Source organism: Oncorhynchus kisutch, linkage group LG30 (assembly GCF_002021735.2).
Source record: "Oncorhynchus kisutch isolate 150728-3 linkage group LG30, Okis_V2, whole genome shotgun sequence".
Classification (NCBI taxonomy): Eukaryota; Metazoa; Chordata; class Actinopteri; order Salmoniformes; family Salmonidae; genus Oncorhynchus; species Oncorhynchus kisutch.
Window position 1 is genome coordinate 31,597,823 of NC_034203.2, and position 15,673 is coordinate 31,613,495.

At 44.6% G+C, this 15,673-nt stretch overlaps 1 protein-coding gene and 1 long non-coding RNA gene across 2 annotated transcripts; one reads left to right on the forward strand and one right to left on the reverse strand.

Moving 5' to 3' along the window:
* Positions 1-9,114: 9,114 nt before the first annotated feature.
* Positions 9,115-13,933, reverse strand: LOC109875307 (uncharacterized). The gene is made up of 3 exons (XR_002252814.2): positions 11,299-13,933; positions 9,419-9,564; positions 9,115-9,258 (listed from the first exon to the last, which is right to left on the reverse strand). It is a non-coding gene; the product is annotated as an uncharacterized LOC109875307 (long non-coding RNA).
* LOC109875306 (putative ferric-chelate reductase 1) lies at positions 11,145-15,661 on the forward strand. Its single transcript, XM_020467619.2, has 7 exons — positions 11,145-11,426; positions 11,621-11,721; positions 13,102-13,308; positions 13,498-13,602; positions 13,689-13,827; positions 13,932-14,048; positions 14,178-15,661. Exons 2-7 carry the CDS (start codon positions 11,623-11,625, stop codon positions 14,219-14,221), a joined length of 711 nt encoding a protein of 236 aa, XP_020323208.1. The 5' UTR covers positions 11,145-11,426; positions 11,621-11,622; the 3' UTR covers positions 14,222-15,661.
* The last annotated feature ends 12 nt before the right edge of the window (positions 15,662-15,673 follow it).

Consider the following 15,673-nt stretch of genomic DNA (forward strand, 5'->3'; position numbering starts at 1 on the left):
CTTCTCCGCTGTGCAATCTGGTTTCCGAGCCAGTCACGGGTGCACCTCAGCCACGCTCAAGGTACTAAACGATATCATAACTGCCAGCGATAAAAGACAGTACTGTGCAGCCGTCTTCATCAACCTGACCAAGGCTTTCGACTCTGTCAATCACCATATTCTTATCGGCAGACTCAGTAGCCTCGGTTTTTCTAATGACTGCCTTGCCTGGTTCACCAGACAGAGGTCAGTGTGTCAAATCGGAGGGCATGTTGTCCAGTCCTCTGGCAGTCTCTATGGGGGTGCCACAGGGTTCAATTCTCGGGCCGACTCTTTTCTCTGTATATATCAATGATGTTGCTCTTGCTGCGGGCGATTCCCTGATCCACCTTTACGCAGACAACACCATTCTGTATACTTCTGGCCCTTCCTTGGACACTGTGCTATCTAACCTCCAAACGAGCTTCAATGCTATACAACACTCCTTCCGTGGCCTCCAACTGCTCTTAAACGCTAGTAAAACCAAATGCATGCTTTTCAAAAGTTCGCTGCCTGCACACGCACACGCCCGACTAGCATCATCACATTGGATGGTTCCGACCTAGAATATGTGGACATCTTTTTAAGTACCTAGGTGTCTGGCTAGACTGTAAACTCTCCTTCCAGACTCATATCAAACATCTCCAATCTAAAATCAAATCTAGAGTCGGCTTTCTATTTCGCAACAATGCCTCCTTCACTCACGCCGCCAAACTTACCCTAGTAAAACTGACTATCCTACCGATCCTCGACTTCGGCGATGTCATCTACAAAATAGCTTCCAATACTCTACTCAGCAAACTGGATGCAGTTTATCACAGTGCCATCCGTTTTGTTACTAAAGCACGTAGATTATGTATGCTCTAGTCGGCTAGCCCTCGCTACATATTCGGCGCCAGACCCAGTGACTCCAGGTCATCTACAAGTCTATGCTAGTTAAAGCTCCACCTTATCTCAGTTCACTGGTCACGATGGCAACACCCTCCCATAGCACGCGCTCCAGCAGGTGTATCTCACTGATGATCCCTAAAGCCAACACATCATTTGGCTGCCTTTCCTTACAGTTCTCTGCTGCCTGTGACTGGAACGAATTGCAAAAATCGCTAAAGTTGGAGACTTTCATCTCCCTCACCAACTTTAAACATCTGCTATCTGAGCAGCTAACCGATCACTGCAGCTGTATATAGTCCATCAGTAAATAGCCCACCCAATTTACCTACCCGCAGCTGGACTGCGCAAAAATGCAAATGCTTTCCGTTTGAGTTATATTAGGTTTTATTTTCATCTTCAAATAATATTTTTGCAGGAATCTCCTTGCGAATGATTTTGCCCCATACTGTTTTCATTTATTTACTTTTCTGCTCTTTTGCACACCCGTATCTCTACCTGCACATGACCATCTGATCATTTATCACTCCAGTGTTAATCTGCTAAATTGTAATTATTTGCCTACCTCCTCATGCCTTTTACACACAATGTATATAGACTCTTTCTTTTTTTTCTACAGTGTTATTGATTTGTTTATTGTTTACTCCATGTGTAACTCTGTGTTGTTGTCTGTTCACACTGCTTTGCTTTATCTTGGCCAGGTCGCAGTTGTAAATGAGAACTTGTTCTCAACTAGCCTACCTGGTTAAATAAAGGTGAAGTAAAAAAATAAATACAAAAAGTCCGCGTGGAAGAGGTGAAACAATTATTGTTGTCTATCAACAATGACAAACCACCGGGGTCTGACCACCTGGATGGAAAATTACTGAGGATATTAGTGGACGATATTGCCCAATCTTTAATTTAAGCCTACTAGAAAAGTGCGTGCCCCCAGGCCTGGAGGGAATTCCAGTCATTCCACTACCCAAGAATAGTAAAGCCCCCTTTACTGGCTCATATAGCCGACCAATCAGCCTGTTACCAACCCTTACTAAACTTCTGGAAAAATTGTGTTTGACCAGATACAATGCTATTTCACAGTAAACAAATTGACAACATACTTTCAGCATGTATGTAGGGAAGGACACTCAACAAGGTCACTTCCATGACCTCTATACCAGTCAGAGGAAGGCCCCCCCAAAAATTGTCAAAGACTCCAGCCACCCAAGTCATAGACTGTTCGCTCTGCTACCGCCCGGCAAGCAGTACCGGAGTGCCAAGTCTATGTCCAAGAGGCTTCTAAACAGCTTCTACCCACAAGCCATAAGACTCCTGAACACCTAATCCAATGGCTATCCAGACCATTTGCATTGCCCCCCCCCCCTTTCACACCGATGCTACTCTCTGTTGTTATCATCTATGCATAGTCACTTTAATAACTCTACCTACATGTACATATTACCTCAACTAACCGGCCCCTGCACATTGACTCTGTACCAGTACCCCCATGTATATAGTCTCACTATTGTTATTTTACTGCTGCTCTATAATTACTTGTTACTTTTATTTCTTATTTCTATCCATATTTTTATTCATTGCATTGTTGGTTAGGGGCTCGTCAGTAAGCATTTCACTGTAAGGTCTACACCTGTATTCGGTGCATGTGACAAATAAAATTTGATTTGCACAAATGACTGATGATTGGCTAAGATAAAATGATTGTGAGGGCTGTCTTGTTAAACTTCAGTGCAGCTTTTGACATTATTGATCATAGTCTGCTGCTGGAAAAACTGATGTGTTATGGCTTTACATCCCCTGCTATAATGTGGATAAAGAGTTACTTTTTTTAATGGAAGCCTCTCAAACATAATCCAGGTAGAAGCAGGAATTCCCTAGGGTAGCTGTTTAGGCCCCTTGCTTTTTTCAATCTTTACTAAACTACATGCCACTGGCTTTGAGTAAGTGTTACGGCTTTCTTCCGTCGAAGGAGAGTCGGACCAAAATGCAGCGTGGTTAGTTCGATACGTTTAATAAATGAATAAACACGACAAATACAAAAACAAGAAACGGAACGTGAAAACCTATACAGCCTATCTGGTGAAATACAAACACACTGAGACAGGAACAATCACCCACAAACACACAGTGAAACCCAGGCTACCTAAATATGGTTCCCAATCAGAGACAACGAGAATCACCTGACTCTGATTGAGAACTGCCTCAGGCAGCCATAGACTAAGCTAGACACCCCTATTCAGCCACAATCCCAATACCTACTAAAAACCCCAATAACACAACACAACACAAAATAACCCATGTCACACCCTGGCCTGACCCAATAAATATATAAACACAAAATATTAAGACCAGGGCGTGACAGAACCCCCCCCCCCAAGGTGCGGACTCCCGGCCACACACTAAAACCCATAGGGGAGGGTCCGGGTGGGCATCTGTCCACGGTGGCGGCTCCGGCTCGGGACGTGGACTCCACTCCAACCAAGTCTTAGTCCCCCTGTAATGCGTCCTTTGATTGGCGACCCTTGCCGCCGACCTAGGCCTAATAACCCTCACCAAGGACCCCACTGGACTGAGGGGCAGCTCGGGACTGAGGTAGAAGCTCGGGACTGAGGGGAAGCTCGGGACTGAGGGGAAGCTCGGGACTGAGGGGAAGCTCGGGACTGAGGGGAAGCTCGGGACTGAGGGGAAGCTCGGGACTGAGGGGTAGCTCGGGACTGAGGGGTAGCTCGGGACTGAGGGGTAGCTCGGGACTGAGGGGTAGCTCGGGACTGAGGGGTAGCTCGGGACTGAGGGGTAGCTCGGGACTGAGGGGAAGCCCAGCACTGAGGGGAAGCCCAGCACTGAGGGAAAGCCCAGCACTGAGGGAAAGCCCAGCACTGAGGGAAAGCCCAGCACTGAGGGGAAGCCCAGCACTGAGGGAAAGCCCAGCACTGAGGGAAAGCCCAGCACTGAGGGGAAGCCCAGCACTGAGGGAAAGCCCAGCACTGAGGGAAAGCCCAGCACTGAGGGAAAGCCCAGCACTGAGGGAAAGCCCAGCACTGAGGGAAAGCCCAGCACTGAGGGGAAGCCCAGCACTGAGGGGAAGCCCAGCACTGAGGGGAAGCCCAGCACTGAGGGGAAGCCCAGCACTGAGGGGAAGCCCAGCACTGAGAGGAAGCTCAGCACTGAGAGGAAGCTCAGCACTGAGAGGAAGCTCAGGCAGGTAGTTTGCTCCGGCAGATCCTGGCTGGCTGGCGGATCTGGAAGAGTCTGGTTGACTGGCAGATCTGGAAGAGTCTGGCTGACTGGCGGCTCTGGCTGCTCCATGCAGACTGGCATCTCTGGCTGCTCCATGCAGACTGGCAGCTCTGGCTGCTCCATGCAGACTGGCAGCTCTGGCTGCTCCATGCAGACTGGCAGCTCTGGCTGCTCCATGCAGACTGGCAGCTCTGGCTGCTCCATGCAGACTGGCAGCTCTGGCTGCTCCATGCAGATTGGCAGCTCTGGCTGCGCTGAACAGGCAGGAGACTCCAGCAGCGCTGTAGAGGAGGAAGGCTCTGGCTGCGCTGAACAGGCGGCAGGCTCCGGCAGTGCTGTAGAGGAGGAAGGCTCTGGCTGCGCTGAACAGGCGGGAGGCTCCGGCAGCGCTGTAGAGGAGGAAGGCTCTGGCTGCGCTGAACAGGCGGGAGGCTCCGGCAGCGCTGTAGAGGAGGAAGGCTCTGGCTGCGCTGAACAGGCGGGAGGCTCCGGCATGGCTGTAGAGGAGGAAGGCTCTGGCTGCGCTGAACAGGCGGGAGGCTCCGGCAGCGCTGTAGAGGAGGAAGGCTCTGGCTGCGCTGAACAGGCGGGAGGCTCCAGCAGCGCTGTAGAGGAGGAAGGCTCTGGCTGTGCTGAACAGGCGGGAGGCTCCGGTAGCGCTAGAGAGGAGGAAGGCTCTGGCAGTGCTAAACAGGCGAGGCGCACTGAAGGCCTGGTGCGTGGTGCTGGCACTGGGTAGAGGACATGCACAGGAAGCCTGGTGCGGGGAGCTGCCACCGGAGGACTGGTGTGTGGAGGTGGCACTGGATGGACCGGACCGTGAAGGTGTACTGGAGAGCCTGAGAGCAGGACTGGCACAGGACGTGCAAGGCTAGGTAGGTACACAGGAGGCCTAGTGCGTGAGGCTGGCACACTCTTCACCAGCCGACTAACACGCACCTCAGGACGAGTATGGAGCGCTGACCCAGGTGCCATCAAATCCCCGACACGCTCCGTCGGACGAATATCATACCTAAAGCACCAAACTAGCAACTCCCTCATAACTCTCTCCTCCACTTTCCCCATTAACTCCTTCACAGTCTCTGCTTCAGTCACCTCCAACACCGGCTCTGGTTCTGGTCTCCTCCTTGGCTCCTCACGATAAACAGGGGGAGTTGGCTCAGGTCTGAACCCTGACTCTGCCACACTCTCCCTGAGCCCCCCCCAATACATTTTTTGGGCTGACTTTCGGGTTTCCCTCTGCGCCGCCGTGCTTTTCTCTTCAACTCCATTCTCCTATAGCCTGCTTCGCACTGCTCCAGCAAATCCCAGGCGGGCTCCGGCACTTTTTCTGGGTCGACAGCCCACCTGTCTATTTCCTCCCAGGTAGTGTAGTCCCGATATTGTTGCTCCTGCTGCCGCTGTTGCTTCTCCTCATACCAGCGCCTCTCGGCTCTCTCCGCCTCCAGTTCTTCTTTGGGGCGGCGATATTCTCCAGGCTGATCCCAGGGTCCTTCTCCGAACAATTCATCCTCCCATGTCCATTCCTCTTTTCGTTGCTGTCGCTGCCTGTCACCACGCTGCTTGGTCCAGTTGCGGTGGGTGATTCTGTTACGGCTTTCTTCCGTCGAAGGAGAGTCGGACCAAAATGCAGCGTGGTTAGTTCGATACATGTTTAATAAATGAATAAACACGACAAATACAAAAACAAGAAACGGAACGTGAAAACCTATACAGCCTATCAGGTGAAATACAAACACACTGAGACAGGAACAATCACCCACAAACACACAGTGAAACCCAGGCTACCTAAATATGGTTCCCAATCAGAGACAACGAGAATCACCTGACTCTGATTGAGAACTGCCTCAGGCAGCCATAGACTAAGCTAGACACCCCTACTCAGCCACAATCCCAATATTTACTAAAACCCCCAATACCACAACACAACACAAAATAACCCATGTCACACCCTGGCCTGACCCAATAAATATATAAACACAAAATACTAAGACCAGGGCGTGACAGTAAGGCCAGTGTGTCTATGTATGTGAATGACTCAACACTATACATGTCAGCTGCTACAGCGACTGAAATGACTGCAACACTTAACAAAGAGCTGCAGTTAGTTTCGGAATGGGTAGCAAGGAATAACTTAGTCCTAATAATTTTGCACGCCCAATTTATCAGTTTTTGATTTGTTAAAAAAGTTAGAAATATGCAATAAATGTCGTTCCACTTCATGATTGTGTCCCACTTGTTGTTGATTCTTCACAAAAAAATACAGTTTTATATCTTTATGTTTGAAGCCTGAAATGTGGCAAAAGGTCGCAAAGTTCAAGGGGGCCGAATACTTTCGCAAGGCACTGTATGTGTTTTATTTTTCATTACTAAAAAAATTTAAACATAGAATACTTCTTCCACTTTGACATTACAGAGTATTATGCGTGGATTGTTGACAAAAAAATTACAATTTTTATCCCACTTTGGAACACAACAAAATTTGTAAAAAGTCAAGGGGTGTGAATACTTTCTGAAGGCATTATATGTTTGTTGACTGTTATACAGGCACTGGATTATGAGCTGTCTTGTTTGCAGGGTCGATTCCAGTCATATGCAACATCAGCGGTCGCTTAGGGCTACCTGCCCATATGGATGAAAATACCCTCAAATTAAAGCAGACAGTCTGCACTTTAACCTCATCACTGTATCATTTAAAATCCAAAGCACTGGAGTAAAGAGCCAAATTAACCAATGTGTCATTATACCATTACTTTTGGAGTTCACTGTATGCCTCAATGCGATCATATTTGTGGGTTGTTGGGGGTGTGGCTTTCAGTTAGTTATTTTTTGGCCATCCATCCCATGAGAGGGAATGTTATTCCAGTTAATCTGTATGTCATTCCAGTGTACTGCTTGCTATTAATTCTATCTGACGGTGTTTACATGTTTAGGTAAAAACACCCCCCAAAAATGTGTTTTGCTCAATCTGATTGGGTGGGCCTGCCTCCCCAGTGGGTGATCTTCCACACTATATCGCAATTGAAATGTAAGGAAAATGTATCGAGTTGACATATGCAGCATTTAGGACTACAAAGAATGCAGTCTCCGCAAACGCTGAATATTGTCTTTAAACTTTTATCGTGCTATAGCCCTTAGTAATAATAGCGATAACTTCATGCTTTAGCTGCAGAGGCTACAATCAATCAATCAATAAAGTTTGATTGTTGATCCCCTTTTGTATCTGGTTTTCAATCAGCATCTGAGCAGAAAAGTTGTCCAGCGTAACTTGAGTATGTGTAGTTATTTTTACCTGAGTCTAACCTGCTGGTAATGCACCCAATAAAAGTTTAAGGGGAAGCTGTTTCACAACAGGAGGAAGTATACTGTAGGTTTCACCAGAAACACAATGCAACCTATAAAGAATTTAAAGGATACCATGTAACAAAGGATGAACTACAGCCAGGAAGGTGTGTCAACTGAACCTGCGTCAGTAACTGGAGCTGATTGTGTTTTGTTTTTTTGTCCCATGATCCCTGTTATGATTACCTGCTCTCAGGTGGAACGAATCAAGTCTCTCAGTGGACTTGATTCAAGAATGCAGACCAAAAGTCCCTTCTTTCTCTCTCCCTCTCTTTCCATGGCATGACTATGGGTTTTACTGTTGACATCAAACCCAGAAAATGTGGAACACAACCATGTTTGAAGAATGAAGCATTTAGTGCTTTTAGCTATTATTCTGCTTGATTGTTTGTGTTGTCTATGTTTGCTATAGTTCACACTGGCCAAGACCTGGGTAAAATACTATACCTTTAAAAGAATGAGCTTCGCGATATGCAGGTTAATAATTAAATGTGTGCATTTCATATGAAAATCAGGTAAAGGAAGTGAACCAGACAGTCTTCTGAAAAGGAAACGCTGACTGATCGTCGCGATCAGGACGTGTGCTGACCAACTGGCAGGTGTCTTCACTGACATTTTCAACATGTCCTTGATTGAGTCTGTAATACCAACATGTTTCAAGCAGACCACCATTGTCCCTGTGCCCAAGAACACGAAGGCAACCTGCCTAAATGACTACAGACCCGTAGCACTCATGTCCATAGCCATTTAGTGCTTTGAAAGGCTGGTAATGGCTCACATCAACACCATTATCCTAGAAACCATAGACCCACTCCAATTTGCATATCGCCCAAACAGATCCACAGATGATGCTATTTCTATTGCACTCCACACTGCCCTTTCCCACCTGGACAAAAGGAACGCCTATGTGAGAATGCTATTCATTGACTACAGCTCAGCATTCAACACCATAGTGCCCTCAAAGCTCATCACTAAGCTAAGGACCCTGGGACTAAACACCTCCCTCTGCAACTGGATCCTGGACTTCCTGACGGGCCGCCCCCAGGTGGTGAGGGTAGGTAGCAACACATCTGTCACGCTGATCCTCAACACTGGAGCCCCCCAGGGGTGCGTGCTCAGTCCCCTCCTGTACTCCCTGTTCACCCATGACTGCATGGCCAGGCACATCTCCAACACCATCATTATGTTCGTAGACGGCACAACAGTGGTAGGCCTGATCACCGATAAGACAGCCTATAGGGAGGAGGTCAGAGACCTGGCCGGGTGGTGCCAAAATAACAACCTATCGCTCAACGTAACAAAGACTAAGGAGCTGATAATGGATTACGGGAAAAGGAGGACTGAGCACGCCCCAATTCACATCGACTGGGCGGTAGTGGAGCAGGTTTCAAGTTCCTTGGTGTCCACATCACCAACACCATTTTTTTACACTGCTGCTACTCGCTGTTTATTATTTATGCAGTCACTTTACCCCTACATACATGTACACATTACCTCAATTACCTCAACTAACCTGTACTCCTGCACCAATGGAGGCTGGTGACTTGAAAAATTGAGGAGGATGGGAGACCCACGATATAGGCGCTGAGCGCACAGAGATGTCAAAATGTGTATCAAAAATCATCAAAATAGTTATTTTAACCTAAAGCATTTAATAAAGATATGTATAATACAATATTATGGGGATTGGGAATGAGAGGGCTAGCTACACAGTTGAATGAGTGTATGAGGCATGAGTTGAGGTGTTCATAGGCTTGACTTCAATGCAGGATTTGCCTGGGAAGACAAAAAACAACAACACACTACAAAGTTAGGCAAAAGAACAAAGAATGAGTTAGTCCAAGCAAAGAGTAAAATCATTGATGTGTAATAATGTAAGTGTATATGTGATTGACTCTACATAGAGTAATGAGAGAAAATTGACAGGGGTACTCACAGTGCTTGGAGAGGAAACATGCAACGGTCCAGTGGATGAGCGGGCACATGAGACGTGGCTTCAGTTCATGTCAGGACAGCGTTGACAATGGTAGTAGAGTGGACTGGTCATCACCTCTTAAAATCAGGGAACAGCAGGGGACTTAGCTGGAAATAAAAAATATCAGATATATTCCATTACAGCTGCTCCATCATAGGTTTGAACAAGTTTCTCTGTGAAGTTAAACACAAGAGTTGGCATCTCGCCCACTTAATACATCAAAGTAGCCCAAGAAACATTCTTGAATATTTGAACATCTTGGCCATGTTCTGTTATAATCTCCACCAGGCACAGCCAGAAGAGGACTGGCCACCCCACATATGCTCTCTCTAATTCTTTCTTTCTTTTTCTCTCTCGGAGGACCTGAGCCCTAGGACCTTGCCCCAGGACTACCTGACATGATGACTCCTTGCTGTCCCCAGTCCACCTGACTGTGCTGCTGCTCCAGTTTCAACTGTTCTGCCTTATTATTATTCGACCATGCTGGTCATTTATGAACATTTGAACATCTTGGCCATGTTCTGTTAAAATCTCCACCTGGCACAGCCAGAAGAGGACTGGCCACCCCACATAGCCTGGTTCCTATCTAGGTTTCTTCCTAAGTTTTGGCCTTTCTAGGGAGTTTTTCCTAGCCACCGTGCTTCTACACCTGCATTGCTTGCTGTTTGGGGTTTTAGGCTGGGTTTCTGTACAGCACTTTGAGATATCAGCTGATGTACGAAGGGCTATATAAATACATTTGATTTGATTTGAATAAACACCCTGATCATCAACTGAGGGCTGAGTTTGCTTTATGAATGTTTGTATCATGCAGTCTTATGCAACTGTAGGCCTTATAGAATTGTTTACTAACATCTGTCATTACTATTATGTTGATTGATTCTTTCCAGTTAATCATTTTGGATTGAAAACGTATTGGCAGCCTAGCCAGCCCGATTTGGGATATAAACAAAATTTGATCACATTCACATTTTCTGGACTATAAATACAGATGGACTATAAATACATAACGTTACCAATTAGTTTACCCTGACCAAATGGACAGCGAACATAGGCTGTATGCATCTGCTCATTTTAGTAGCCTACAGTTGCTCAGACTGAAAAGTTGTCTCGTTTTCATCCCATACAGCAAGTACCCCCTGTATATAGCCTTGTTATTTTGTGTTACTTTCTTTCTTTTTACTTTAGTTTGTTTAGTAAATATTTTCTTAAATCTTATTTTTCTTAAAACTGCATTGTTAGTTAAGGGCTTGTAAGTAAGCGTTTCACTGTAATGTATAACACCTGTTGTATTTAGAGAATGTGACAAACAACATTTGATTTGACTTGATTATCAGACCGGTTTCTTTTTAATCACACATTATTTCCTTCTATGTGTGATTTCACAATAACTCATTGTTATACCGCCCAAGCCTAATGGAGAGGATGCATGTAGGTTTGTATCTATCAATATAGGGTTGGTCAGTTGAAGAATTGAATTGACATCAGTACTTAGCCCACTAGCCCACCACTTACACCAATAATTGGTCTTTTGACCAATCAGATCAGATCTTTTGTCAACAATTGGTCTAGACCAGTGGTTCTCAAACCTTGACCTTTGCCTTAGCACTACACAGCTGATTCAAATCATCAAAGCTTGATGATGAGTTGATGATTTGAATAAGATGTGTAGTGCTAAGGAAAAAAACATAATGTGCAGCCGTTTGGGTCCATAGGACCAGGACTGAGAACCACTGGTCTAGACTAATAGTTTCCTTCTTGTAAATACACAATGTGACAGGGCAAACGAGGAACTGAATTTCTGAATTCATACAGTATTATTCCATTGCGTGGTAACACACCTTTACCGGTAATCCACGCCCTGCCTCCTTCCACAGGAACATGTAGATAAGGAGTAAAAAACATATTACAGAATTTAGAAAGTATTAGTGTATTGACTAAAGGATAAGCTTACTAAGTACAGGACCAAGTAAGTCTTGTATTTGTATTTAAGAATACTCTGCATTTAGATTTAAAACATTTGGTTGATGGCTTCTTAAAATATGACAAATGTATTTCTCTACTATCAGAAAAGATAACAATGAGTGTTTTTAAAGTTATGTAAAACATTTTATTTCTGATAATTGTTCTATTTTCTCCACCATTTACCATGTTCCCATGTAGGAATGGACAGAGGACTTCTCTTTGTGGCCTCTATGGTGATGGGCTGCCTGGCACCAGGTGTTAGTGGAAACGGACATCTCTCGTTTGCCAATAATACGGAGGTAAGGTTCTCAATCTACTCTTTCCAGCAACACGTTTATGGACCAGGGGCCGGATTCACAAAACATTACTTACGAAAAAAATTAAGAAGCTGCTGAAAAAGAAAAAAGAAGTTCATAAGAAAGTTCGTAAATGCGATTCCTCAATGTTCTTGGGAATTCGTCGTTTTCTTAGAAACTTCGTAAATATATTTCTTAAGAACTTCGTAAATATCGTCTTATGTGGCATTGACATTAGTGACGTGCTTGAAACTAATAAATAAGCCTATGTGTAATGAATGATAGGATTTGGCCCACTATAAGTGTTGATGTTTACATTTTTATAACTTTTTTTTTGCTTTATATCTCCAGCTCGCGAACCCTTTTTATACACGCATACAAAAAAACGTGATTTTTCACACATTATAGGAAGACTAGCGTTAACTGCTGTACATCAAAATAAAAATGTCAGCAAACGAGCTTGAAGTGATGGTGGAGGAAATAGCAGCCAGGAAAAGGTTGCTGTTGGGGAGACTTGATAACTGCGGGGTCAATGCAGACAAAAAAGAGAGAGGATGGGCGAGTGGCCGAGTCTCTCAATGCTGTCGGGGTTATGGCAAAGGACGCCTTAAAAAAGAAGTGGTCCGACATCAAGTCCGCTGCTAAGAAGAAGGGAGCTGAGAGACCATTAATGTGGACCAGCTGGAAGAGAAGGTGGTAGAGGGACTGCGCAGCCGGTAAACTAGGTAGCTAGCTACCTTCGCTAGCCAAGCGTCCCGACATTATAGCCAACAACATAGCTAACTTAGCCAAGTTCTTTGCAAATTGACGAAATAACGCTAGCTATTTAACACTTAGAATATTGTAATATATTGTTAATTACTAGTTAGCTAGATAATGCACGTTTTAATTTGTTTTCTTTCTGTATTTAAATACCCGGTTGCCAGCTGTATCTGGTGCAAGAGAACGTTCATGTTTACAAAATTATCTAGTCGTCTCAAGACCAGGGTTTAGCTGTCCTAAAGTTCAGTACATTTCAAATAAGAAATCCTAAAGCAATATTTTCAAAAATCCCATTTCATAACTTTCTTCATAGGAAGAAACTTAGGAAAAACCTTAAGAACATGTCCAATAAGTTTATTGAGGAATAGCAACTTTGCTTAACTTTCTTAAGTCTATAGTTATGAAAAATGGTCAGTTAAGAAATTTCTTCTTAAGAAAATTGTGAATCGGGCCCCAGATCCTAACTTAAAGTCATAGTTCACTCCCAAATCAAAGTTAGGCCGATGATTTTAGAAGTCATTGGTATGATGTCAATGAGTCAACAGCCCACAAATTTAGATATTGAAATTAACTTGTGTGTGTGCATAACCTGAACTAGATTTGCTGTGTGTGGTTTGACAGGTGAATATCACACGGACAGGCTGTGGATTGACTAAGCTGTGTGTAGAGACCCCAGAACAATGTGATCCTACAGGAAAAACAAGCTGCCTCTTCGCTTCCATCGTCACCACCGCCCCCTCTCCTCCTAATGGAGTAGACCTGTTAGTTGAGCTCCTTGGGGACTCCAGTGGATACATTGCTCTAGGACTGACTGCCAACGAGACAGAGGTAACACATGCGCACACACACAACCAGAAAAACAAGGTGAACACATAACCCATAACCACATAATTATTACTTTTTGGACTTCTTCCCAAAGACAAGACATTAAGGGACCTTTCTTTGGACATTAAATTGTTGTTGTAGTAGAGGTAATGATTGTCTGTAACCCATGCTCTCCCTCTCTTCTATGAATAGGGAACGTCTATGGTTTTTATCTGTGCCCAGAACAGAAATGGCAGTTTCTTCTTCCTCTCTGCCCAGCGCAACAACCTCAACAACACAATTTCTCTGACACAAAGGGTGAAGAGGCTTTCATCTAATCAATTGACACTATTTGAGGTTGGTTATTGACTGTAGGCAAATGTAACACTTTTTCTTGTTCCCAGATTGTGAAAAACATCACTGGCTCAGTCAATGGGACTATCATACAGTGTAAATTCATGCTGCCAGCGGTTAATGCAACAACCAGGACCAGTCACGTCACCACCTTCGTCACCTTCCTCGCTGTGGGAAATGTCACAAACGGTAAGTGTTGACCTGATATTGGAACCAGGCACAGACCCCCCCCCCTCACTGTAATCATTTTATCTTTTAAACATCTGCCTTCTGCTTCATCCCTACTTATTCAGGTATGGGTATTGGTGACATCAACATACGCTTGACCAATAAACCGTTGAACCTGGCTGACCCTACCAGCAACGTTGCAACAACAACAACAGCAGGCAGCAGCGCACTCACATCCCAAGGTAAGCAAATCAGGCTTGAGCTAGAAGTTGCCCTTAATCAACCATAGATCTGGTGGGGTCATGTCTATTCTAGTGCTTCCCAGTGTTGTCAGGTCCATAACATCCAGTCAATCCATACTTCCCTTTCAGCTGTGATGGTCCTGCTCAGTGTGCTGATGTATCGTCTTTCCTGAAGAGAACCTGAAGGTTAGCCAGCTTCAACACCAATGGAAAGAACCCTTTTACCCTAAATATTTGAAGGAAAATTGACTCCGTATCTCAGATGAATTACTGTTACGTGCAATGCTACTGTTAATGTGGGATCCTGGTAACTTAAATGTGTGTGAAAGGGAACAATTAGAATGTACGTATAATACAGTAAAAGGAATTAATGTACAGTTGAAGTCAGAAGTCTACATACACCATAGACAAATACATTTAAACTCAGTTTTTCCCAATATTTAATCCTAGGTCAATTAGGATCACCACTTTATTTTAAGAATGTGAATAATAGTGATTTATTTCAGCTTTTATTTCTTTCATCACATTCCCAGTGGGTCAGAAGTTTACATATACACTCAATTAGTATTTGGTAGCATCGCCTTTTAAATGATTTAACTTGGGTCAAATGTTTTGGGTAGCCTTCCACAAGCTTCCCACAATAAGTTGGGTGAATTTTGGCTCATTCCTCCTGACAGCTGGTGTTACCGAGTCAGGTTTGTAGGCCTCCTTGCTCGCACACTCTAAGTTCTGTCCACAAATTTTCTATAGGATCGAGGTCAGGGCTTTGATGGCCACTCCAATACCTTGACTTTGTTGTCCTTAAGCCATTTTGCCACAACTTTGGAAGTGTGCTTGGGGTCATTGTCCATTTGGAAGACCCATTTGCGACCAAGCTTTAACTTCCTGACTGTCTTGAGATGTTGCTTCAATATATCCACAATTTTCCATCATGATAACATCTATTTTGTGAAGTGCACCAGTCCCCCCTGCAGCAAAGCACCCCCATTTACATGATGCTGCCACCCCCATGCTTCACGTTTGGGATGGTAATCTTCAGCTTGCAAGCCTCCCCTTTCTCCTCTAAACAGTTCTAGTTTTGTTTCATCAGACCAGAGGACATTTCTCCAAAAAGTATGATCTTTGTTGCAAACCGTAGTTCAGCTTTTTTTGGAGCAGTGGTTTCTTCCTTGGCGAGCGGCCTTCTTTTACTATGGATACTTTTGCACTTTTCTCAAAGTACATTCATCTCTAGGAGACAGAACACTTCTACCTGAGCGGTCATGTTTATACAAACGATGGTACCTTCAGGTGTTTGGAAATTGCTCCTAAGGATGAATCAGACTTGTCTGTCTACGTTTCCCATGTCAAGCAGAGGCACGCCTTGAAATACATCCACAGGTACACCCCCAAAAGCCATGACAATTTCCTGTTATTTCCCAATCTGTTTAAAGACAGTCAACAATTTTTATGCACAAAGATGTCCTGATTTGCCAAAACTATAGTTTAACAAGATTTGTGGAGTGGTTGAAAAACCAGTTTTAATGACTCCAACCTAAGTGTATGTAAACTTCCGGCTAAACACAATACTGCCAATTTCATATGTGGATCCTTTAATAAATACTTATACCCTCCTTCCTCTGGTT

Coding starts and splice junctions, on each gene's coding strand:
- LOC109875306 (XM_020467619.2), top strand. CDS start 11,623: ATGGACAGAGGACTTCTCTTTGTGGCCTCTATGGTGATGGGCTGCCTG. Junction 13,603..13,688: donor CAATTTCTCTGACACAAAGG/GTGAAGAGGCTT, acceptor TCTTGTTCCCAG/ATTGTGAAAAACATCACTGG. Junction 14,049..14,177: donor CAGCGCACTCACATCCCAAG/GTAAGCAAATCA, acceptor CTTCCCTTTCAG/CTGTGATGGTCCTGCTCAGT.